The 22,795-nt window shown below is 49.8% G+C and overlaps 2 protein-coding genes across 2 annotated transcripts in view; one reads left to right on the forward strand and one right to left on the reverse strand.

The window, feature by feature from the left end:
• The first annotated feature begins 254 nt into the window (after nt 1-254).
• Nucleotides 255-14,335, forward strand: GTPBP1 (GTP binding protein 1). The gene is made up of 11 exons (XM_009332653.1): nt 255-364; nt 2,809-2,989; nt 4,052-4,400; nt 4,853-4,976; nt 6,938-7,052; nt 7,512-7,656; nt 7,800-7,982; nt 8,802-8,937; nt 9,518-9,696; nt 10,212-10,409; nt 12,026-14,335. The coding sequence occupies exons 1-11, from the start codon at nt 259-261 to the stop codon at nt 12,116-12,118; spliced, it is 1,809 nt and encodes a 602-aa protein (XP_009330928.1). The 5' UTR covers nt 255-258; the 3' UTR covers nt 12,119-14,335.
• Nucleotides 14,336-15,884: 1,549 nt separating this feature from the next.
• The window catches only part of SUN2 (Sad1 and UNC84 domain containing 2), a 13,309-nt gene continuing 6,398 nt past the window's right edge, over nt 15,885-22,795 (reverse strand). Inside the window, exons 8-16 of the mRNA XM_009332677.1 lie at nt 22,713-22,790; nt 22,581-22,624; nt 21,947-22,112; nt 21,634-21,861; nt 20,526-20,610; nt 20,317-20,432; nt 19,941-20,108; nt 19,443-19,535; nt 15,885-19,328 (exon numbers count right to left, since the gene is read on the reverse strand). Coding sequence (XP_009330952.1) covers nt 19,215-19,328; nt 19,443-19,535; nt 19,941-20,108; nt 20,317-20,432; nt 20,526-20,610; nt 21,634-21,861; nt 21,947-22,112; nt 22,581-22,624; nt 22,713-22,790 — 1,092 coding nt within the window. The 3' untranslated portion in view covers nt 15,885-19,214. The remainder of the gene's footprint in view (nt 19,329-19,442; nt 19,536-19,940; nt 20,109-20,316; nt 20,433-20,525; nt 20,611-21,633; nt 21,862-21,946; nt 22,113-22,580; nt 22,625-22,712; nt 22,791-22,795) is intronic.

The following is a 22,795-nucleotide window of genomic DNA, read 5'->3' on the forward strand; positions in this document are numbered from 1 at the left end:
TGAAGTATATCTTCTAACATAAATGAACTCTGAGCTCAGACAAATAACCTTGTGCGGTGTCACAAGGAAATAGCTGTCAGCAAAGCTGGTTTAAAAAAAAAACAACCAACCAACCAAAAACAGACCACCAGAAAGCGGTCCTTGAAAAAGAGCCCTTCTCTTTCAATCTCAGATTGATTGTCATTATAACTGAAGCTGGTTTTGAAATTGTTTGCTTGACATCTGCAAATGGATATTTAATCTTTTTTCCAGCTGGTGATGGTGAGTCCAACTTCAGAGCAGTATGACAGTTTGCTCCGGCAGATGTCAGAGAGAATTGATGAGGGATGTGGTGAGACCATCTATGTCATTGGTCAAGGATCAGGTGAGTATAGCTTCCTCAGGAAAACAACAAAAAACATTAAAATTATAAGAAAAACCTAGTTCATCTAACTGGACTGCTGCTGAAGGTAGTACTTACTTCTCCAGAATAACTTGGAAACCTCTATAAAGTATAGCAGAACATGTGGGACAGATTCTTTTATTTTATTCCTGCCAGCAACTGTCTTATGTAGTGGAGCTAAACATATTTTTTGTATAAAATCATACAAGTTCTTTTTTGGAAATAAGGCATAAGTTGTCTGGGCACATCAGGAAAAGACGAAAGATCTGAAATTATAATAATAGTTTTAGTGCAGATGTCCTCAATGTATGATGGAGGTCTTGTTCTGTCTGTTTTTACCCCACAGGAATGTATTGGAGATACTTGAGATAGCCAAAATATATGCTGCTGACTTTCTTTGTTAGTGTGTGTCTGTACTATGGGGAGAAAGGTTTTCCTTTTCTTGGTGTGTTAACTCGGGTGTGACTGCAGTCATTTGCCTTTGCAGATTTTAGCAGTTAGCATGGGTTACCTTTTTGTTCTTTTTCACAATTTGAATAGTTGCACCTGTTGCTGGTAAAATAATACTGAGCATGACCTTGCTTTGAAATTTGAATTTCTTTTCTGAATACAAAAAAATTGTCTATGGCTATCATAAGGCTAAAGGCATGTTTCAAATATGTTAGATATCTGTTGGATATCAAGTTATTATGATCAGACATTCTACTGGTTACTGCGTTTGAAAAAGAATACAAAACCCATGTCGTTAGTGCCAGGGTTGGCTGAGATTATGGAGGGAGAGGGTTGTGTTACCTCAGAACTGTGTGCTTTTTGGGTTTTCTTGGTATCTTATGAAGCAGCCAGCATAGAAGAGAAGCCAGGATTAGATGACCAGTTGTCATGCAGCCAGTATCACAGGGATAATGCTCTTGTGTCCAAGCGAGCTTCCCACGTGTAGTCTGAATCCTCGGTGTTTGGTATAACCACATCTGCAGGGGAGATGTAGCTAGTTGGGCTAGTAACTGCTTTCTCTTCTAGGATACCTTGTGAGGGTGTTAACTGGTGGTTGTTGCAATGATGTACTTAGAAGTAGGCATTTGTTTCTTAAAATATGAGCTAAAACTTCTGACTTCATTTCAGATTACTGCATAGTCGAGGAAGATGGGGATCTTTTCTGTAAATTGGAAACAATAGCCAACTGAAAATAAATCTCGATATCCCTGCCACCGTCCCTCCTTCTCATTCACTTTGAGTGTCTATGATTTTGATCATCATGGATACCCAACTCAGATGACTGAGAGCGAGTGAAGACTGCCAGGTGGCTCATCAGTAGTGACCCTTCCCTTTCTCCCTTGGCTCTTACCCTCTCCTGTCCCCTACATCTCATTCCCCTTCTATGACCCAAGACCCCAGCTGTGGTGCTTCTTGTTTTCCCCACCGTCTGAACAGCTTCTCAGCCAGCTTATGAGCTAGGTTGGAAATCACCCGGCAGCTCTACTTGTTGTAGAGCTGTGCAGTAGTTAAAATGATGATTAGCTCATGCAGACTGCAGTTACTGCTTACCAGCTGATGAGTCAGCCATGCATATGAATGCGCACCCAGCAATAGCTTTGGTCATCCAGGTGCAATGTGGCTCTCCACCTTTGTTTTTTTTACCCACAGAGGGGATTCTGGCCTAAAATCTGTGCAGCTTCTCAGCGCCTGGGTTAGGAGAGAAGCTGAGAGCTGTGGTAGTCTTGAAACTAGATACTTGCCACTGGCTTGCTCTGACTGTCAGCTCTTTGGTTGGGTGGGCTGTTCAGAGGCAGCAGTGCCTCCTTGGTTTTTTCTGGCCTCGTGTGCTGTCAGCATTTCTTTCAAGTGCCAGGACGAAGGCAGTGAGACATGCCAAAAACATTGTTTTAACTGGAGTACGTGGGGACTAAAGAAATTGCTGTGCAGGCCAGACTTGCAGAAAATGTGCACTTGGGATGTGGTTTTATAAAATAAGCTGATTGTTTAAATTGGTCCCACATTCACTGGTTAATTGTGGTGATATTTCAGTCAGAGCTTTCCTTTTGTTAATGCTTTTCCCTTTATTGCAGTGCGAGAGGAGGTGTTTTATCTGACTGAAGGGAATTGCAAGCAAAGTACCTTCAGCATGTGAAATAAGGGAATTAGACAGAAATGTGTCTTTCTTGCCAGTCCCTAAGTATTTGCTTGTAGAAATTGTGAAGAAAACTCCTCTAGATGAAAGATGGTGCTTTTCTAGTATCTTTTAAGACTTAGAGTGAAGACCATCCTTTTTTATTTTGAGCAAAGGGTGCTTATTCAGTTTACATGTCTGACATCTCCAGTCCACACATAAATCCCAATCGGTCTGAAAGTCCCAGGCAGAATGACATTGCTGCTGGCCGTTGCAAGGTGGTGCTCACTGACTGTCCTTTGTCTCCTCAATGTCATTCTAGATGGGACTGAATACGGTCTGAGCGAGGCAGACATGGAAGCATCCTATGCCACGTTGAAGAGCATGGCAGAGCAGATCGAGGCAGACGTGATCCTCCTGCGGGAGCACCAGGAGGCAGGGGGCAAGGTGCGCGACTACCTCGTTCGGAAACGTGTGGGTGACAACGACTTCCTGGAGGTCAGGTGAGGAGCCGGGTGGAGACAGGGTTAGTCAGCAGCCCAGCTGCATTTTTACCGTGTGAGCAGTCCGTGATGCTGAGCCAGCAACGCTGATTTGAGTCTGGGTGTTGTAGCTGCCCAACAAAGGGAATTGAGCTTGACCACTCCTCGCTAATGAAATCGCCTTTTTGTTGTTGTTGCTGTCTCTTTTGTGAACAAACTGTTTGTGGAGATTTGCCTGTGTTTAGCTGAGGGCTGTTGCTGCTTGGGTGACAGCTTCGCAGCTTGGGGATCTTTTTGTGGGCTGGAATCCCAGTAGGGAGTCACATGTACACATGTATCTGTATGCATGTGCATATACGCACACTGCTGGAATACAATACTTTTGACTAAGGGTTCAATTCTATTCCAAGACTGTGATGATCCAAGTCACTTTTTAATGGACATATAATAGCTTGTGTAACATGACTTGAGAGTCTGCCCAGATCTGGATGGAATGGATTTCCAACATTTGCCAACAGCCATAATAGCCATCTTTATCAGAGACAAGGAAGGAGATTGCTGTAGAAGAGGGTTTTCCCCTAAAACGTTTCATTGTTGTTTGAGCTTTTCCTTTTCAGGGAACAGCAATTTAAATTTCTGTGCTCTCCCTAGCACCTGGTGCTATTGCAACATGAGGAATGATGAGAAAAGCAGAGGTATTCTAGACCAAGTTGGGATTTAGTCTTTCTTTTGAATTGCCACAGTGTTTATGTTGGATTGCAGAGACTAGAGGTTGGAAGAGAGATACTCTGTATGGCATCAAGCAATGTTGGGTTCAGCTGACTATGTTCTGGACACCAGTGACATGTTTCCACAGTCTTCCACACCCTATTCCACAGAGTCTGGGATCTCCGCTGTTAACTAGTAACTGTGAAAGAATCTCTGCTCTGCTTGTGAAGGTCTAACATTTTTGAATCTCTGTTTGAAGGTCAGGGAGAAAAAGCTAGTTATTTGCAGGAGCAGTGGTGTTTGGGGTTTTTTGATTGCTTGTTTGTTTCTTCAGGTATCAGATTTTACCAGGTTCCTTTTTCCTTTCCCCTCCAGGGTAGCAGTGGTTGGCAATGTGGATGCAGGAAAGAGCACGTTGCTAGGTGTCTTGACACATGGCGAGCTAGACAATGGCCGAGGCTTCGCTCGGCAAAAGCTTTTCCGCCACAAGCATGAGATTGAGTCAGGCCGCACCAGCAGTGTGGGCAATGACATTCTGGGCTTCGACAGTGAAGGCAATGTGGTGAACAAGCCGGACAGCCACGGTGGCAGCTTGGAATGGACAAAGATCTGTGAGAAATCCACCAAGGTCATTACCTTCATTGACCTGGCTGGTCACGAAAAGTACCTGAAAACCACCGTCTTTGGCATGACCGGCCATTTACCTGACTTCTGCATGCTTATGGTAGGTAGCAAGAAAGATGTACGGTACCAGCAGGAGTGGGGCTGTTCACAGCTTTAACAGCCTCAACTTCTTTCCTATTGCCAAGTCCCTGTGGGGTTGTGGAGGGAAGGCAGCATCTCCCAGAGGTGGAGAGCAGCAGTCACTCTGGATATCTAGCCAGGGCTCTGAGGCAAGTGCCCCAGGACTGTCGGTCTCAGATAGGCCCAAGATGTGTGGTTCTTGAAAACTGAAAGATTTCTAAACTCCAGAACACCTTGCTAAAATTGAGGAGCAACGAGTCCTTAGCCAGTGTCCAACAGCATTTGAAATGGGCTGGGGCTGCTCATACAGTCCCAATGACGCGTCTACAACCTAATCACAGCCTACTGCACGTCTGACACAAAACCTTCCCTGTAACCCAGCTCGCTGCAGGAGGAACGTTTACATCACCGTATCTTGTATCCCTGGTGTAGGTTGGCAGTAACGCTGGGATTGTTGGAATGACAAAGGAGCACTTGGGCCTGGCGCTTGCACTTAACGTTCCTGTCTTTGTTGTGGTGACCAAGATCGACATGTGCCCTGCCAACATCCTTCAAGGTGAGTCCTACAAGCTCTCTCCAGGGCTGTTTCTTACCTCTGTATGTGCCGTTGTCCTCTGCTTGGGTTGAGGAATTACTGCTGGAGGAAAGCTGCTTTATCTGATTTTGTGACTGCATCTTAAACACCTTCCAGAAATCTATCCTTTTCCTTTGCCCATTTTGCAGGCAGTTCACTCGTAGTCACCATTTCAAAATTACCCGAGTTGGGGGACTCAGCTGGGCAACCCAAAAGTGTTTACTACAGGATTTTGCTTAACTGAGCTCTAAGGGGAGAAGCATACAGTTGGGGTTGTGACTTTGCTTTCTCTCTGGGTATTTAAACCTGGAGGGAAAGTCTGGAAGTTCTTCTGAAAGCTGCTTTCCTCCTTGTCCACAGTTTGAGTGTGATCTTAAGCTGTGATCAGACTTGTTCTCCAGCAGCTGTTAGGTGAAGGGGCAGCTGCTTGTTACATCCTGCTCACCTGGGCACATGTCAGATATGCTGGCATAACTACAGCAGCTCCTTCCTCTGTCTGAACAACCAACCAACATTTGAACCATAAATCATGGTTCAAAGCAGCTGCATATGTGGGCTATGGTAGCAGGACTGGACTAGGCACAAGTGGGGATGGCAGTGAGCAGCAGGGGCTAGCACTTTTTCTGCTCAGCAGCAGTTAAAGCAGCACCTCTAACCCCAGCAGTGTCCTTTTAACCTATGCTTGACATTTTTTCAGGCTGTGACTAACTCTCATCTTTAAAATTCTCTTGATGCGTTTCTCATACCTTCAGGAACATGCTGTGGTTAATTGAGCAATGGTTTTTTTGATAATCAGTTCTAAGAATGAGGAAAGTTAATGCTCCCGGTACTGTCTGTGGTTAGTTCATTATTGTAAAAATCCTAAATATGTTTCAGGTAAACAGACGCATGCGATCAGAAGATAATCTAAAGGTCTCTGTAATAGAAGTTTGGCAAATAAATCTAAGGCCCGACCGTAAGATAATAACTGGGAAGGAAGGAGAACGTTTGGCTCGGAGTGAGGAGAGAAGAGCTGCTCTTGGGAGAAGCCACTCCTGTGTCATGTTCTGTTTAAATTAAATAGACACAAGATTTGGCTCAAGTGTATCTGTGAAGAGCAGATGGCATGATTAGATGTTTGTGTTTCTGTATCCAAAACATTACTTTCCCATAGGCAATAATTTGTTCACAAAAAACATCTAATTGGATGACAATTGTAGAATATAAATGATTTGCTCTTTTTAAGCCCTTACTAGCCTTTTTTTTTTTCCTCATTTATTGTAAGGCACTTTGCAGGAGGCTGATGCTAGCACATCAGGTAATGCCCCTGCTGACTGATAGATATGAGGCTTAGAAAATAAATTAACAAGAGGCAAAAGGTCAAAGTTGGGAACCATGAGATTTGTCCAAAATTATTTATTTCTGGATCTGGTCCACCTACACTGTCCTAGTCTGTGATGGTGATCTTTACCTCTTTCATGCTTCTCTAACCTTCTAGGGCAGGTTGATTGCCAGGGAAAGTGTGTTGAGGTTTGTTTGGTCAAAATTGATTTCTAATTCACATATTCTCAAATATTTCAATTCCTGTGTGCTGCTGGTTTTCATTGAATTCAATATGAAAAATCCTTTATAGGAAGAGGAAATACTTTGTAACTGCTTAAAGCTACTTAATAGACAGCTATAAAACATCTACTTCACAGCGTTGCACTTGCAGGTGCAAACATGTATGTCTGTTCCTGTATGGTGTCGCTTGGCAGCAGGCTAGCTGGCATGAAGTGGAAGATGGAATGGCTCCTAAGTCCCACCTGGGCTGCAGCAAACTCAGTCTCACTCATGCACCTTTAGCCATCTTCTCCTGTCTATTTGTGGCAAGAGCACCAGTCTCCCTTCGGGGAGAGACCCCACAAAAGCGATTTGTAAAGACGGGAGATGCTGCCCTAACAATATTCATTTCACCCTTTAAGAAACCCTGAAGCTGTTACAGCGACTGCTGAAGTCCCCAGGGTGCAGGAAGATTCCCGTGCTGGTTCAGAGCAAGGATGATGTCATTGTAACAGCCTCCAACTTCAGCTCAGAGAGGTAACGGCAGTAGAGGAGAGTCATTTCTCTTTCGATCCTATTTGGAGACTGGGTGAGAAGATTCAGAAGGAGAGTCCCATTGTCTAGATGTGTGAAGGTTGCATCTGCCATGTGGTGTGTTGATTCCATAAGAATGTGTTGATTCTGAGATTGACCTGCTTGTGTTCCCCTCTCCGAGCCAGAAATGAGAGGCTGCTTCTGGGCAGTCTGCAGAAGATGGCAGGGTATTCGGCTTCCTTCAGTCCTGGAACCTTACACCTATTCCTGAATGTCATTAGAAGGCAGAGGCAATGTTGCAGGTTTTCAAACATGGGGTGTTGTGCATCTGACTGCTTGCCAGGCTCTCCCTTCCTAGCACTGTGTATTGAATTCAGTCCCAAGATTTTGGATGCCTCCCTACATGTGAAATTCCAGGCAGGAAGGTGAAGTAACTCCATTTTCATCAATTTTCCTTTACAGGATGTGCCCAATTTTCCAGATTTCAAATGTCACTGGGGAGAACCTAGATTTGCTGAAGATGTTTCTTAATCTCTTGTCTCCACGGACCAGTTACAGGGAAGAAGAGCCAGCAGAATTCCAGATAGATGATACTTACTCTGTCCCGGTAAGGGGCCTGGTATTTGGAAGAATTTTCTGCTCCCTCTTTCAAGTTGAAGAAGGCATCTTCCCTAGAGAGGGGAGTTCTAGAGCTCTTCTGCTAGCGTGGTCGAGTAACCCCAATTACTGTTGTTTTCTTTTTTGGCATAGGGCGTAGGAACAGTTGTGTCTGGGACGACACTGAGAGGCCTAATCAAGCTAAATGACACCCTGCTGCTGGGGCCTGATCCCCTTGGCAACTTCCTACCTATTGCTGTCAAGTCCATCCACCGCAAGAGAATGCCCGTCAAAGAAGTGCGGGGAGGCCAGACTGCCTCCTTTGCTTTGAAAAAGGTGAGGTGATCTGCTCTAGACTCCCAGAACAGGAACCACCCTCCTAATTTTAGAGTGCTCTTGGAGTTCAGCTGCAACCAGACTGCTTCTGCAAACCTCAGCTGCCTCATTTCACAGCGCATTAAAATCCCATAGAACCTCTGTGGGTCCTATGTCCCAGTTGCTCCACCTGACAGCTGCCAGGGGATAGCAGTGGGACCCAAGGTAATGAGGAATAGTGTTGGAGATGTGTAACAAAGTGGAGGCACTGCAAGAAAAGTCTCCTCTTGTGCTGCAACTGCATTAGTGGCCTAGGCAGGGTATTTACACTATTCCTCTCAACTTGTAGGATGAGCTTCATGATTTGGGGTTTAAAAATTAGCAAAATTTGATGCGATTCCTCTGGTGAAAGGTTTCTGTCAATAGAAGCTGCGCTGCTTTTAAGGGGATGTAGTTTAAGCTATACCAAACTTCATGTGTTCAGTCTTACCATTTTGTGTTAACAGACATCATACTTTTGGAGAGAACATCTGCTTGAGTAACGTGCAACCAGGATATATGTTTTGCTTTTAAAGGATCAGTGAGTTAAAACTTCTGTGTCGGTGCCCAGCATTCCCAGCACTCTAACTAAAGCTTCCTTAGAAACTTCAGCTGAACTTTATTTTTGCAACCTTTGCATAACATCATTACGTACTGCTAAACAGCTCTGGCTTTGCCTTTTGGTGAGCACGAGTTAATATCTGTAAAATCCCTTAGGATCCTTCTGGATGCAGTCAGCCAGAGAAGCAAATTTCTTCACTGGAGAATGACGCTAAGGTTTTTTGTGTCTCTGCTTTTCAGATCAAGCGTTCTTCCATCCGGAAAGGCATGGTAATGGTGTCACCCCGCCTGAATCCACAAGCATCGTGGGAGTTTGAGGCAGAGATTCTGGTGCTCCATCACCCCACCACCATCAGCCCACGATATCAGGCCATGGGTATGTGTCTCAGTGTTGTCTCATCTTTGTTTCCCAGTGGTAACAGTTTATGTCAGCTCTAGCCTGAGATAATTTTTCCTCCTGATGGCTCTGTCAGCCTGAATATAAGCCATAGTTCCTAGTTTGACCTTTCCCAGCAATGCATTAGAGAGAGGGGAGGGAGCTGACAGAGGAGAGTGCCGAAGGCTACAGGTAAAAAGGAGTTGTGTGTCTCCAAGCATACTTGCAGCCTGCCTGAGCCAGATCTCCATGGTGTAGATTCTTCAGCTTCAAATGCTGACTGAGGGACGCATTTTAGGTCCTGCCCTCTAGCCTGGCTGCTTGGCGTGTAGGATTCTGTTGAGGATGCTTCAGGAAAGTATCCATTTGAAGGCAACTGTTCTAGATTATAAGTGTTTTCTTTTTGAGGACTGAACAAAGGCAGCCATGTGACCCGTATGGTCTTTGGTACACAGTAAATTTTTACATTCCAAACTCAGCGCTGTTAGCTGTAGGGTAGCAAGAGCTGCCTTAGATAAGTCTGAAGCTTATTCCACTAATGGCACTGGCTGTTGAAAGCCTTTGTGCATTACATTCACAGTGCATTGTGGCAGCATCCGTCAGACGGCCACGATTCTCAGCATGGACAAGGACTGCCTGCGGACGGGGGACAAAGCCACAGTGCACTTTCGCTTCATCAAAACCCCAGAATATTTGCATATAGACCAGCGTCTGGTCTTCCGTGAAGGCCGCACCAAAGCTGTGGGTACCATCACTAAGGTAAAGGCTGAAGAGTCTGACTTTTTTTTGCCCATTAGCTACTTTTGGCACTGAGAAGCCAGCAGGAGAATCCGGATAGCTCTGGAAAATTGAGGGAAGAGGCTGTCCTTCGATCACAAACATCAGCCCTGACAAGGGTTGCAGATGATCAGTGGGCTTTGTCATGTGGTGGGTCTTAGCTGGTGTGAATGAGGGAATGCGAAGGTGGGGCGTGAGCCAGATGCCTCTGGTTCTTACGGCTTGGTCTCTTTCTGACAGCTTGTAGCTGGTTCCTTTGAGTCACGTTGTGAAGGGCTGAGTGTCACCTCAGCCGAGTGGCCCTTTCCACCCTGTAAGGGTTCTTGAGGGCAGCTCAGGGGCCTAGATTTCTTTGAACAGCTGCTGCTGCATTCTTCTCCCGATGGCTATTGGTATCAATTCTTTCAAAGCTTTTTGTTAAAAAGCAGCATGGAACCTTGCCATATTGGCCTAGCTATTTTCATGCTGATTTTGGCATCTCCCTTTGTAATTTGCAGTTACTCCAGACCACCAATAACTCGCCAATGAACTCCAAACCACAGCAGATCAAGATGCAGTCAACCAAGAAGGGAGCCGTTACGAAACGAGAGGATGGTGTTCCCCCAGCTGGGACAGCAGCTGGAGGCGCACCAGCTGGGGACGAGACCCCCTCAACAGCTGCAGCGCCCCTTACACCTACTGCCCTGCAACCATTGGTAAGTGAGGAAAACATCATGTCTGTCCTAGCTCTTTGCATCCTGGTTTCATCTGTTGGAGGAAGGGCACTGTAAAGCACAAGCATTATCCCCTCACACCCTTGAACTCACCTTGGGACTCAATGTGCAACAGAAACAAATAGAAATATAAGTACTTTCACAGCAGAAATCAGAATTCTCTGATGACTGGATGACTCCTCATGGCTGAGCTTTCAGCAGCTAGCAGCTTAGGATCCTGGAACAATTTGGGTTGGACTTCAGGAAGTGTCTAGTCTAACCTCCTGCTCTAAGTAGGATTAGCTGTGAGGTCAGACCAGGTTGCTCAGGGTTTTATCCAGTCATGTCTTGAAGACCTCCAAGGAGGAAGACTGCATAGCCTCCCTTGGCAACCTGTTTCACTACTTGACTGTGCTCACGGTGAAGAAGCGTCTCCATATAGCCAGTAGCTGAACTAGTGAAGCATGTAACAACCAGTCACAGAATGGGTCTCTGCTGTCTGAATGAGAGGTGGAACATCCCTACGCTAGAGAAATTACAACCTCAGTAGTAGTATCTGACACAGGTTGTCTGCCCTGTCAAGGAGGGAGGATGGAGACGTCCAAGGAGGAGGAAAGGCTTATCTCTTTTGAGAGAAATTTATCCAGGTTGTTCTGTTGGTTAGGACTTCTCAGCTCAGCTTGTCCGAGAAGGTTACCTAGCCTTTCTGGGCTGAAAGGAACGGAAACTGAATTCTAACTGCAGGCTTTGGGAGCTATTTATGAGCTTTATTACATGGGACTTCTCCTTTTAGTGTACTTATCTAGTAAGTAAAAGGTTCAGGAACTGACTCTGTCAAGAGACCTGGTCAGTGTTCCCTCTCTTAATTTTAGCTGTCTTAGTTGTCATTGGTCAAATCTTGCCCTCTTGAGCCAGGCTGGCTGCTGAAAGAGGGCCCTCTGGCAGGGGTTCTCTCCCCTTGCATATGCCTGTGGCTTCTTACTGATCACCCATCTCCTCCTTGTCTTGTAGTGTCACTGTGGTTGTAAGTAGTGCTCCCAGCTTGCTCTTTGTTTCGTCCCTCCCCCTGAGAGTTTGTGTTGCTTTTGTTCTTGCTTACCTCTGCCTCTCTCTCCTTGCTGTTTCCCCTCAGCCTGCACTGGATGAAGAGCCCCACATCCGTGAGGGCAATAAGGTATTTGGCTGCTTTAAAAGAGAACGGTGGGCTTGCTGGCCTGAGGCTGGGAACGGAGTCAGGTTAGCAAGAGAGCCCTGGTAGGGGGGTGGGGGAGCTCTCCTTCCATTCTGCACAAAGCCAAGGGAGCCTGAGGCCTCGATTTCCCAGATGCTGAGCCCCATGGCATCTGCTGACGCTCAAGGGAGTGAAGCATTCAGAAAATGGGGAAATCAGGTCCTCCCCAGCTTGAAGGGCTGAACTTCATGGTGTATCTATCTGTCTCTTCTCCTTCCTTCATGGTGTGTCTGTCTGCCTTATCTCCTTCCTGCAGTGGTAGGAAGCTGATCAGTCACAACTGCCCTCCCGCTGCCTGAATGTGTGTGTAATCCATCTGAACTCCTGCTGTGTTGATACTCCGATTCAGAGGTTGCTGTGCACTAAAGTGTATCTTCTTGTTTTTCAGTCAAAAGTCGGAGGAGGAGGCCGGCGACGTGGAGGTCAGCGCCATAAAGTGAAGTCTCAGGGAGCCTGTGTGACTCCTGCCAGTGGCTGCTGAATTTCTTACTCCTCCTCCCTCTGAGGAATTCCTCCCCTTCCCTTCATTTCTTATCCAAAAGATCCAGAGCAGCTTAAACCAAAACCCATACCAGCTGATTGGCTGCAGAAAAATCGTCCCTCCTCCCTGAAGGAAGCGATGGAGAGGAGCATAATTTATAAGCTAATGAAGGTGGTAAGACACACAGAACTGAGTAACTGACACCTTCCTCCTCCCCTTATCGACACATTTTTGTACATCATGGGCTTAGTTTTTATTCTTATTAGTTTTTATTATATTTTGTGTGCATGAAGATGAGAGGAGAGTCTGGATAGAACTGCGAAGAGCCAGTTAGCTGCCTCCCTCCTCCCTCACCCAATTCTGTCCACAGGACTTGCTGCTCTCCTCCTATTTGCTGTCTCAGATCCAGGGGTTATCAAATGCCTGAAATTTCAGACTTGCAAAGGTTAAAACACGTTACTTAGGATGGCTCCATAGGGCATTGTTTCCTCACCACTGTGGCCCCGTGCCAAATATGTTTCTGGATTCCCTCCATCTTAAACTATTTCTAAGTGGGTTTAATTTAATGTTGTAGTGACTGAAGTTTGAAGGAGATGGTTAGGAAGTTCATTAGTTGGAGATCTAAGAGGGAAACAAATTGGAAAGCAGTTCCTGATGTTACATTGAGGAATCCTGTACTAAATATCCTTGTCAAATATGTTGATAGCACTTAAGATTTTAATTAGAGACAGAATTAAATGGGCAGTCATTTGCCCATCCTGTTCCCCTTCCCATCATGCTGCTTTTCCTATTGTTTGTTCAGTGCACATTGGAGCAAATCTACCCTGCCTCTCAAGGCTGCGGCAGCTCAATTGACAGTATTAAGAATATAGTGCAGGAACACTCAGTCCGTCCTTGAGCCAGAGAATGCCTTCTCACCTCGACGGACAGAGATCACAGGTGGTAATACACCTTTGGAACAGAGACACTAGGCAAACATGACCTCCCCTTGATTTTGTTTACTCCAAGATTTCCCAAATCTTTTCTGGAGCTTGCTGGCCAAACTTTGCCATGGCAGAGGTAGGATTTGTCTTCTCACCTCTTGGCCGAAGAGGGCAATGATGAATTGGTACCAAACTTATAGAAGTGCTTTCAGGTTTGGAAGTACGTGGTAATTTTTCTGACTTTCATTTATTTTTTCTTAAGATTGTATTTTTTTTTAATGACAAATTCTGGCTTCTCCAGGAAGGCCCTGCAAGGACGGTCTATGAATTAACTTTATTGTTATCATGTTTTTTAACCCTGGGTTGTGCAAGTGATCAATTCCCTGCTTATTCTGATCTCTCTTCTTCTAACCCTGCCTCGCCTCTTGGCTCCCGTGAGGACAGGAGTTATCCTCTGCCGACTTCTTCTGGTGAGCTGTGGGAGCATGGTAGCATTTTGAGGGAGGAGGTGGCATCCTCATCAAATCGTTGCTCTCCCCAGCAGGTGCGGTCAGCCTCTGTTTCTTTGAGGGCTTCCTCCTCCAATGAAGGACTTCTAATTAGAGGGAGACTGAAAAGTTTCTGTCCCTCCTTAGCGGGTTGTTCCTGGTTCTCACTCTGTGGCACCTGTGTGGAGTTTATTCCAGTTCCCCTTGTGATTCAAGGTAGGCTTTCAAGCTGACTGAGGACAGCAGGCTCGGGGGGCGAGGGGAGAGAGCACTTCTCCCGGTGCCAGCACCAGCACTCCAAGAGGATTAAGTGGCGTGGGAGAAGTGAGGAACGTGGTTTGGAAACGAGGGTACTTTGCCTTAGAGACTGCAGTGGCCTGAGTGTGGGTGGAAGGAGGGGGGGTCAGACGGTCCTTTCCAAGCTATGTGCCTAAATACCAGCACTCTCCTGGCGAGGGAGGAACTATAGGCGGCTACAACACTAATAGCACCCGCATTGTGAGGGGGTGTGAAGTGTGGCTAAGCAGGGCATGAGGGCCTGGTTCATTTATCTTCTGGCCCTGTAGCAGCATCAAACTGCATCTGATTTCACTGCCCTCTGCTTCCGAGGGGAGCAGGGAGCTCCAGGCGGTTTTCTCTTTCTCCATTCCTTGTGCTCCAAATGAAGGAGCCTGCCGAGACTGGAAGAGGGTTTACTTCAGTTTGTGCAAAGGAGTTGGTGTGATCTCTCTTTTGTGACCAGCATTCAAAGATCACTCAGGCTGGTGTGATCTATAAAATAAATTTTAAAAAAGTTTGTTCCAAGTTAAAGTATGTCTTGTTGCTTTTTGTCCCTCTGGAAAACCAGCAGTTGCTGCTTTAATGCCGAAAGCCAGACCAAGCGGGTTTGCCTGGCACCATGCTCCTTTGCTGGCTACAAGAGGAGGCTGCGTTCGTAGTGATAGCAGGGGAGAGCATGCCATGCTGCAGGAGAGCTGCTGCTGAGCCTCTGCACAGCCCTGACAGCTTTTACTGTGCCTAAGATTTAGTGCTTCTCAGTGGCAGAGTGTTGAAATGAGAATGCTTGCATGGTGTGAGCTATGCTGCGTCTGAAGAGCTGCTATAGCAAATCATTTGGGTCCAACTCTGTTGGAGACACTTTGCTAGAGGATGCAGTTTTAGCACAGCCTTTCCTCTGCCTGCATAAGCTTGTGCTTCCCCAGGCTGTCGCAGCGATTTGTACCTCACCTGTTTCTGTAAATACAGTGGGACTCTCCGGGGCTTGGAATGGGCCTTTTCATGCCTCCTCGGTTGATCTCAGAGGTTTATGAAGGCTTTTCCTGCTCTGCATGGCCCTTTCCTAACATAGGTAAGTGTTGGGCTGGGAGCTGGTGGTAGCTGGAGTGAAGGCCCACCCAGCCTCTTTACTCCTGATGTATCAGGCACTATGGACACCTGCAGGGAGTGGAGATGCTGCTGGAGGCATGCCCACCCCTCTGCTAATGTCCTTGGTCCTGAGCACCCAATACCCCATCCCTTCCCTTTTTTTGTCCATAGCAGTTTTTTCTGTCTGTCCCCCTCCCCATTTTTCTGTGTCCCTCCCCCAGCTGGGACACCGATGTGCCCAGCATCCCTCCACCCAGGGAAAACCAGTGAGGGCAGATCCAGGGCCAACCCTTCCCTGTGGTGGCCTTCTGCAAGGAGCTGCATGGGCACTCCTCAACACAAGCCTGCCTCCAGCCCATCCTGGTTAAGCAGACACCAGTGTGACCCTCCTCAAGTTCAGCCAGTCCAATTTCCCTTTTTGCAGCCTCTTTTTTTTTTGTGCTCTAGGTTAACTTCCTCATGCTGAGGACAACTAAGTATTTCCTTTCTACTTGCTCTTAGCTGCCTGCTGAGTAATTTACAGCCCATGTTAAGGAAAAGAGAGCAACCTGCAGCTACCCTTAGTTGTGGTTTGTGTCAGGCTTTGTCCTTGCCCTCCATGCTGCCCCAGCCTCATCTGCCACTCCTCAGGGCCAAGCCAGGCTCTGCTGATGCCCAGGGATGGCTTGGAGGTCACTGTGGGATGGACTGAGCACACAGCCATGGTCTGTCACAGACTGAGACTTCTAGTAGTCATCAAAGTCCCAAGGAATTTTGAGTTTTTAAAAGTAAGTCTTGTTTTCATTATTGCTCCAAGCAGTTTTTGCATTCCAGAGGCTGCTCGGTGAGAAGGTAAAAACTGCTGACGCTAGAGTTAATATGGCAGGCTGGAAAACAAGGATTTGCCACAAGCATACATAGACAAGGCTATTCTTGCAGCTCTTTTATTTACTAGCTGTGCATCATTCCCACCAGCAAATTCACCTGCAAGACACCCAAAACACTTGGAGAAGTTTTGATATAATTTATTTGTCTTGGTCTTTTTTTTCTTGCATAGGCATAAATTACAATCTGTTGATTAAAAAATAAAATGAACAAAACAGTGCAGCATTTGCAACAGGCTACAGCATCAAATACAAACTCGCCTCCTGCCTGTAACCATCTGTTTCTGCAGGGCTAATTTATAAACACATGTAGGGCAAACCAAGAAGGAGGGAGAATAGAGGAGGGAAATGGAGTAAATAAGGGAAATGCACTCCAACAGCTGTTTCACATTTCTCCTGCCTCATCAGGTTCATCATCTGCATCAGCACTAAGATTAAATACCGCTGGGCAGAGATGCACATACTGAAGCAGCAGTTTTATGTGCCCTCTTTTCCTTTGCAGCTCTGGAAAGTGTTGCAGAAATCCTGCAAGCTGCTGCTGGCAAGAGGCAGCTGGCTGGGCTCAGGTGCTCAGGCTGGAGCCTGGCACTGATGCAGAATTTGGGGGCTGAAAAAGCACACATAGCCTCAGCATGCCTTCCTGGGGATCCTCACACAGTTGGGCCTTTAAAACCAGCACTATCCCCTAGAGAAGAGCATAAACCCCCAGGGTGATCTCTCACTGGTGGCTCCGGGGGGTTTTATCTCAGAACAGCAGGGACTCGCTTCCAAAAGACAGGGCAACCTTGCCCTGTAAAGCCAAATGCCAGCAGTTAACACCCCCTTGGAAGGAACAGAGACCCCACTCCAACTCCATCCTCGGGGAAAGAGGGCCCCTGTTCCCACCTCTCACCAGCATGCCTGATTTGCCACAAAATAATTTTTTGGTAAATGACAGCCAACCCAGAGGCCAGGGAGCCAGAAGGGACATAAGAAGAGGGGTTTTCCAGCCTCATGGTTATGGCATTTGCTCCAGCAGCCAGAGAACCCCTGGGGAAGGGGGAGAGCTTCATCTCTGCTCTCTATCATTCAATTAAATAGAGGAGCTGCTCTGCCAAGCCCAGGACAGGTCTAGGCATTCATAAAAGCACAACTCCATGTACTCCAAGGCAAGTGGGCAGCTGTAGACAAGTTTAAAATAACTTTGGCTGTGGATGCCAAGAATTAAGACTGTGCTCAATATAGGAGAGAATTTATCGTCACTGGATCTGGCTGCAGGTCTGCCTTCTCCCAGCAGCAGGGCCTCCCAGCTCTGCAGGAGGGCTCCACAGGGTAATTTTTAACCTGTTGGAGATGGGGCTGCGCCCTTCATGCTCACTTCCCTTGCTTGGAGTGAGGAGACCCCTCCAGAAGGCACATGCTGCCATCATCCTCATCCCTTCTGGCTGGCATGGAGCAGGTCAGGGCTCAAGCGCCTCTGCCCAGTGCACATCAGGGGATGCTGAAGGGAGACACTTCTTCAGTTCCTTCCCCTCCTCCATGCCCCTCACCCTACAGTGCTTCAAGCAGAGAAGACCAGAGTGGGAATCAATACACAGTGCTCCCCTAGTGCTTGCGGTGCCAGGGGAAGGATGATGCCAGCATCATACAGGGCTGAAGATGAGCCCTTTAGCTTTTCTTTCAACGAAACACAAGACAAACGTGGAGGCTGTAAGTGCCATCCAAGAACATAAGCCAAACCAAGCGTGATGCAGGCAGCCAGAAGGTGGAGTGGCCAGACGGACCTGGCACTCCTCAGCCTGGGCAACGTCCCTGTGCACCCTTCCTGCAGTCCCCTGCCACAGCTCCCCCATCATACCATGGGTACAGGCAGGATTTATGTGCCCGCTGCAGGCAGAACTCCCCATCCTGCTCCAGCACAGTCCTCTGCAGCCAGGGCTCAGGGAACCGAGCAATGCCAGTGAGAAAGAGGCAGGAGGGAAAGGCAGCCCTTCCAAGAGAAAGGAGGTCAGCCTGCACCAGCCATCTGCCATCAGGAACCAGGAGGTGACAGCGGCAGCCCTGAGCACTGCAGGTGGGGGGAAGCCCTGTTGCTCCCCAAGGTGCAGAAGCATGCTGGCACCTGCAAGCCCTGGGGATTGCCCCATCTCCCACCCAAGAGACCACCGAGGCACAGAGAGTTGTGCAGAGCAACTGGGGCAGCAATTCCCGCTCGCTGCAAACAGTCACCTATATACAGATACAGCCACTGGCGAGAGGCTACAGCCACGCATTGCAGTCTCGGAGGACACCTCCGGAGCAAGGAGGGCAGAAGTGCCTCCAGCACCCCACGGAGCAGCAGTCCACAGAGGACCTTGTCTCCCAGGTCCGGCTACCAAGCCACTGACAACCTTTATTTTAAACAGCTCTGCTCATCTTATTCTAGCTTATCCTACTGCACGCGCTATTCTCCTACTGAACAAAGCTCTAGCCCTCTCCGCATCTAAGCCACTCGCTCCAGTGGCACCACATAGAGTTCTCCGGTTAAGTAGAAATTGCATGGAAAAAGTCTTTTTTCCTTTGTTACTACAAAAAAAAAAATCGCCAACACCCCAACTGGAAGATACCCCCCCTCCCTGCCCCCCTTAAAAACAAAACAACTAAAGAAAAAACAACAGAGAACAAACCCAAAAGGGGAAGCGGGCAACAGGAGTTTTCAATAGCATTGTCAAGCTTAACACAGGGGAGCCGGCCAGCCAGGGGGGCCAACAGCATTGCCAAGACCCAGCAAAGCCACCGGTGGCAGGAGGGCTCGCTCGAGCGGACGGATGGCAGCACAGGGGCGGGCTCTGCCACCAACACGTGCCAAATTTCTCCCCCCCTGCTGCCCCAAACCATTAGTTTTATGTTAATACTTCATTAATACTGTCTTATTTCCCCTCTGCCGGCCCAGCATCAGAGGGCTGGAGATCTTTACCTAAACCAACGCCAAGGCAGGAGAAGTGACCCCACGTGGAGGGGAGAGACTCGGTGGCTGGGACTGGTGGCTCCCACCTACTCCAGCGGCACCAAGCCAGTCACCGCAGTCCCATATGCCATATCGCACCCAAGCCCGCGTGAAGCACATCGCAAAACTACGTACCCCTTTCCCAAGCCCCGGCAACGCCAGGCACGCTGTCAGAGAGGAGCGGGGCAACGGGGACGAGGGGCTGCGCAGACCTGATAAAAAATGAGCTTAAAAAGTTAAAATGTCCAATACGCACTGAAAACAAGCCAGGCTGCGCTAGGACCCACATGGGATGCTCTTGCCTCACCACCCCAGTCCTTGGAAGAGTGAAAGCCTTGCCCCTTAAACACCAGCTCTTCTCCCCAGAGGGGAGAAGCTTCCCAGGGCGGCTGCTGGCGCATCCCAGGATTTCTACGTGCGAAGCAGCAAACCGGACGAATCCCCTCCTGCTGTCGGCCCGGCAGCATCCTCGTCCTGCATGGGAGCCAGGGATCAGTGTGCCGGCTCCCCGTGCACACGGAAGCGGTAGATGCAGGTATATTCGGGGTGGCCCCAATTGCTCAGCACCCGGAGCTCCACCAGCTGGTACATGCCCACAGCATCACCCTTGGGGAGAGGAGGAAGGAAAAACGTGAGCCCTTGAGAGCTCTTGAGGGCTCAGAGACCCCAGGGACCCCATTTTCTTCTCAGGGTCGGGTGCTCTGAGGGCAAAGCACTTACCTCCAAGTAAAACGTTTGGATGGGGTCACCGTCATGGTTGTAGGTAAACTGCCCTAGGAGAAGGCCCTCCTCCTCTCGCTCCTCCTTCAAGCCCTATGGGGGGGCAGGGAAACAGAAAGGGAGAACCAGAGGCAATGAGCACACCCAGGGGAGGAGAGGGAGACACAAGCATGCTTGGCCCCCACTCCTGCTCTTCCAGGCCAAAACAGACAAGTGGGGATGGGGGCCAGTGGGGAAGGAATGGGGAGGGGGAGGGGAGGAAGACCGAGAGTTACACCTACTCAATCCCCTCTCTCCTAGTGTCCCCCAAAACCCTTCCCAAAGCCTGGTGCTCCCCCCAGTACTGCTTCTTCCTCCTCTTCAGGATAACACCCACTCCCCAGAGCACCCCACAGCCAGGTACGGGGCTCGCCAGCCCTCCTCTCCTGTGCCCTCCACCACAGCATCCTCCCACCATGTCCCCCCGCCCCTCCCTTGGGTCCGGCCAAGGGCACTCACATAGACAGCGAAGTCCTTGGGGGCACTGGGGATGGTCCCCTGGGGCGAGAGGGCTTTCGGGATGTGCTCCAGTGTCACAGCCGTGGGGCGGATGGTGCCAGAGAGGCGGATGACAGCAAAGCCCTGGGACCCGCAAAATGCCCAGCAGTTCCCAGGGTTGACGTCTGGCTACGAGCACAGGAGCGAGACACCAGCAAGGTTATCACCATCAGTGCCCTTTCCCCCCCCCCCCACCACCGCCTCGCGCACCCCCCGACAGCAGCCGGGCTGCTTGCTTAGAGCAACGGCGAGAGCCCAAGAGAACCCAACAAGCCCACGCGAGAACTGGCCCGTCTCATCCTCCCCCTCGGTGGGGTCTTGCCCCAAGGGTGCCCACCTGCAGGATGACACGGGGGGACTGTGAGTGGTACCACAGGGGGATGCCAAACAAGCTCAGCAGCGCCGTCCGTGTCTCGTAGGTCTCCGAGCAGCGGGTGTTGATGACGCTGGCCCCTGGGGTGGAGAGGGGACAGCAGAGGGTAAGCTCTGTGACACCCCTCCCCAGGATGGCTGCCAGGAAGGGCACGAGTCCCCCCCACCACCTACCTGCCGACTCCAGAGCGTAGTCAACCATCCCCACACGGTCCTCGCTGTAGCGCTTCAGGGCTTGACCCACAATGAGATGCACTTGCTGCAGCGGGAGCAGAGGGCACAAAGAGGGTTGAGGGGCCAGGGCAGGTGTCCTACCCCACCACCCGCCTCCACCCCATGGGGATGGAGAGGGCGCACGGACCTTTCCACAGAACAGCCAGGGGATGAATCACCATGGCAGAAGTGAGAGGACATGCATTTGGCTGGGAAGCCTTGTTCAAGGTTGCTAAAAATACCCCAGATAAGAAGCGCTGTGCAATGAAGGGGCAGCACCCAGGCACGCTGGGCTCACCCATCCCCATCCCAAAGGGCAGACTGCCCCCAGATCTGCCGGTGGGTACCAGACACAACCCGACAGCCCAGCTGGTCCTCCCCAGCATCATCTCCTTGTCCCCCCCACCCGGTCCCACAGGATCCCCATCTGGAAAATCTGACATCGCAGTGGGAGCCAACCAGAGCATCCCTCAGGGGCCGACCCCAGGAGCTGGGACCCTGCAGCACCACTCTAGGTCTAAACTTCAGTGTGCACAAAGCCTGCGCAGGCTGCAGGGACTGCTAATCCCCACTTGATCCCTCCCCTCCACAGGGAATTGCCAACAACTCTTTCCAAAGCAAGCAGGCTCATTTTTTCCCATGGTGTCATTCTGCTGAAATGGTTCGCCGCAAATGACTGCGGTGCTGCTGAAGGAGGGAGGTAAGCAAGATGCTCAACCTGTGGGCACCTTGCTGGCACCTGCCCCACTTCTGGGTGAAAGATGCATAAGCAGAAACTTGGATTTTAAGACAGCAAGAGCCTCACAGGCGTGCAGATATCGCCACCCACAACCCCTTCCAGGGCAGGGCGCAGGCACAACCCAGTAAAGGCTGGTGGCAGAGAAGGGATGGAGGAGTTTCAGGGATGCTCTTGTCAGGTGGGATGTGAGCTCAGGATCAATGTCCCACCTGTAAGGACTGTCCCTATGGCTCAGCTATCTGCCAGACACTTGTGCCAGCTCCCCCTCACCACCGCCAACCCCATGCCTGCGGCCACCACCATGTCCCTGGGGCTCAGGCCAGATCTCACCTCCTCTGTCACCCCTGCGGTCCCCCCTTGCCGCAGGGCCACTCCAATGCCGGCCTGAGCATCCCGTGCCGACAGCCTCCGGTCCTCCAGAACTTTGGCCAGGATCTTGCGCTCCAGGGCCTGGAGCTCCGCTTGCAAATCTTCCCGCTGGAGGACAAGGCTGGTGGCGCCGTCCCGCTGGGGCTGCGGCAGGAACCGGCTGACCCGCGCTGGCAACTGCCCTTCCACCTGAAACGGTGGGGACAGAGCTCAGCCCCAGGGCAGGGTCCCTCACGCCTCCCTCTGCCAAACAGGGTGGGGACTGGGGACTCACGTCAGCCCGCACCGCCTTCAGCTGCTCCTGCATCCCCTCCACGTGCTTCCCCATCACCTCCTGGTCCAACTTGAGGCTGGCCAGCTCCCTCCTCAGCGCTGCCACCTCCTGCTCCAGCTTGCCCACCTCCTGCTGGAAGCTCCCTCGCAGGCCCTCCTGTGCTGAGCTGTGCCAAGAGAAAGGCAACAAAGTCATGTGCCGACAGTCCCAGCTCCCCTCTGCAAACTGGGGGAGGAGGTTCATCCCCCATCACCTACGCTCAACCCCATCTCCAGCCCCAAATGGTTTTAATTCCTGTGGCAATGACCTCTTCTATTGCATCCTGTGGGAAAGCATCCCCAGCTCACCCCTCAGCTGAAGGGCCACGTTCCCCATGGTGATGCAAAATGATGGTGGTGAAGGCCATTTGCTGCCATTACCCTTTGAGCCCTGCTGCCAGCCAGGGCACTTTCTTGCCGAAAGACCCACATACCCATCCCTCCTTTCCCCACCCAAGACCGTACCTCTCAACCTCTCCTTTGCCCCGAGCAAACGAGACCTGGAAACCCCTTCCTAAGCCCCGCTATGCGGATTTCACCCTGCTACCTGCCTGCCCCTAACAGAGCAGCAGCTCTGCCCAGACAGCCAGCGTTACCTCTGCCACTCCGAGTTCAGCTCCAGCAAGCGCGCCTCCATCTCCTGTCAGGAGAAGGGGAAGGGGTGAGACCTGTGATGCCAGTGGTGAGGATGTCCTGCCCGGGTACCACCGCCATGCTTGTCCCCTTACCTGAGAGGCTTGTGCCATCTTCCCAAGACGCCTATCTAAGTCCCTCTGCACCTGGGCTCGGAGGGCATCCAGCTCGCCCTGCA

The sequence above is a fragment of the Pygoscelis adeliae genome, unplaced genomic scaffold, assembly GCF_000699105.1.
Source record: "Pygoscelis adeliae isolate BGI_AS28 unplaced genomic scaffold, ASM69910v1 Scaffold399, whole genome shotgun sequence".
NCBI classification, from domain to species: domain Eukaryota; kingdom Metazoa; phylum Chordata; class Aves; order Sphenisciformes; family Spheniscidae; genus Pygoscelis; species Pygoscelis adeliae.

What these genes read in the sequence shown, in the direction of transcription:
- GTPBP1 (XM_009332653.1), top strand. Translation starts at nt 259, where the DNA reads ATGGTGAGTCCAACTTCAGAGCAGTATGACAGTTTGCTCCGGCAGATG. An exon ending in CTGACTTCTGCATGCTTATG is followed by an intron (nt 4,401 to 4,852) that starts GTAGGTAGCAAG and finishes TCCCTGGTGTAG; the next exon opens with GTTGGCAGTAACGCTGGGAT. An exon ending in CCCACGATATCAGGCCATGG is followed by an intron (nt 8,938 to 9,517) that starts GTATGTGTCTCA and finishes TTACATTCACAG; the next exon opens with TGCATTGTGGCAGCATCCGT.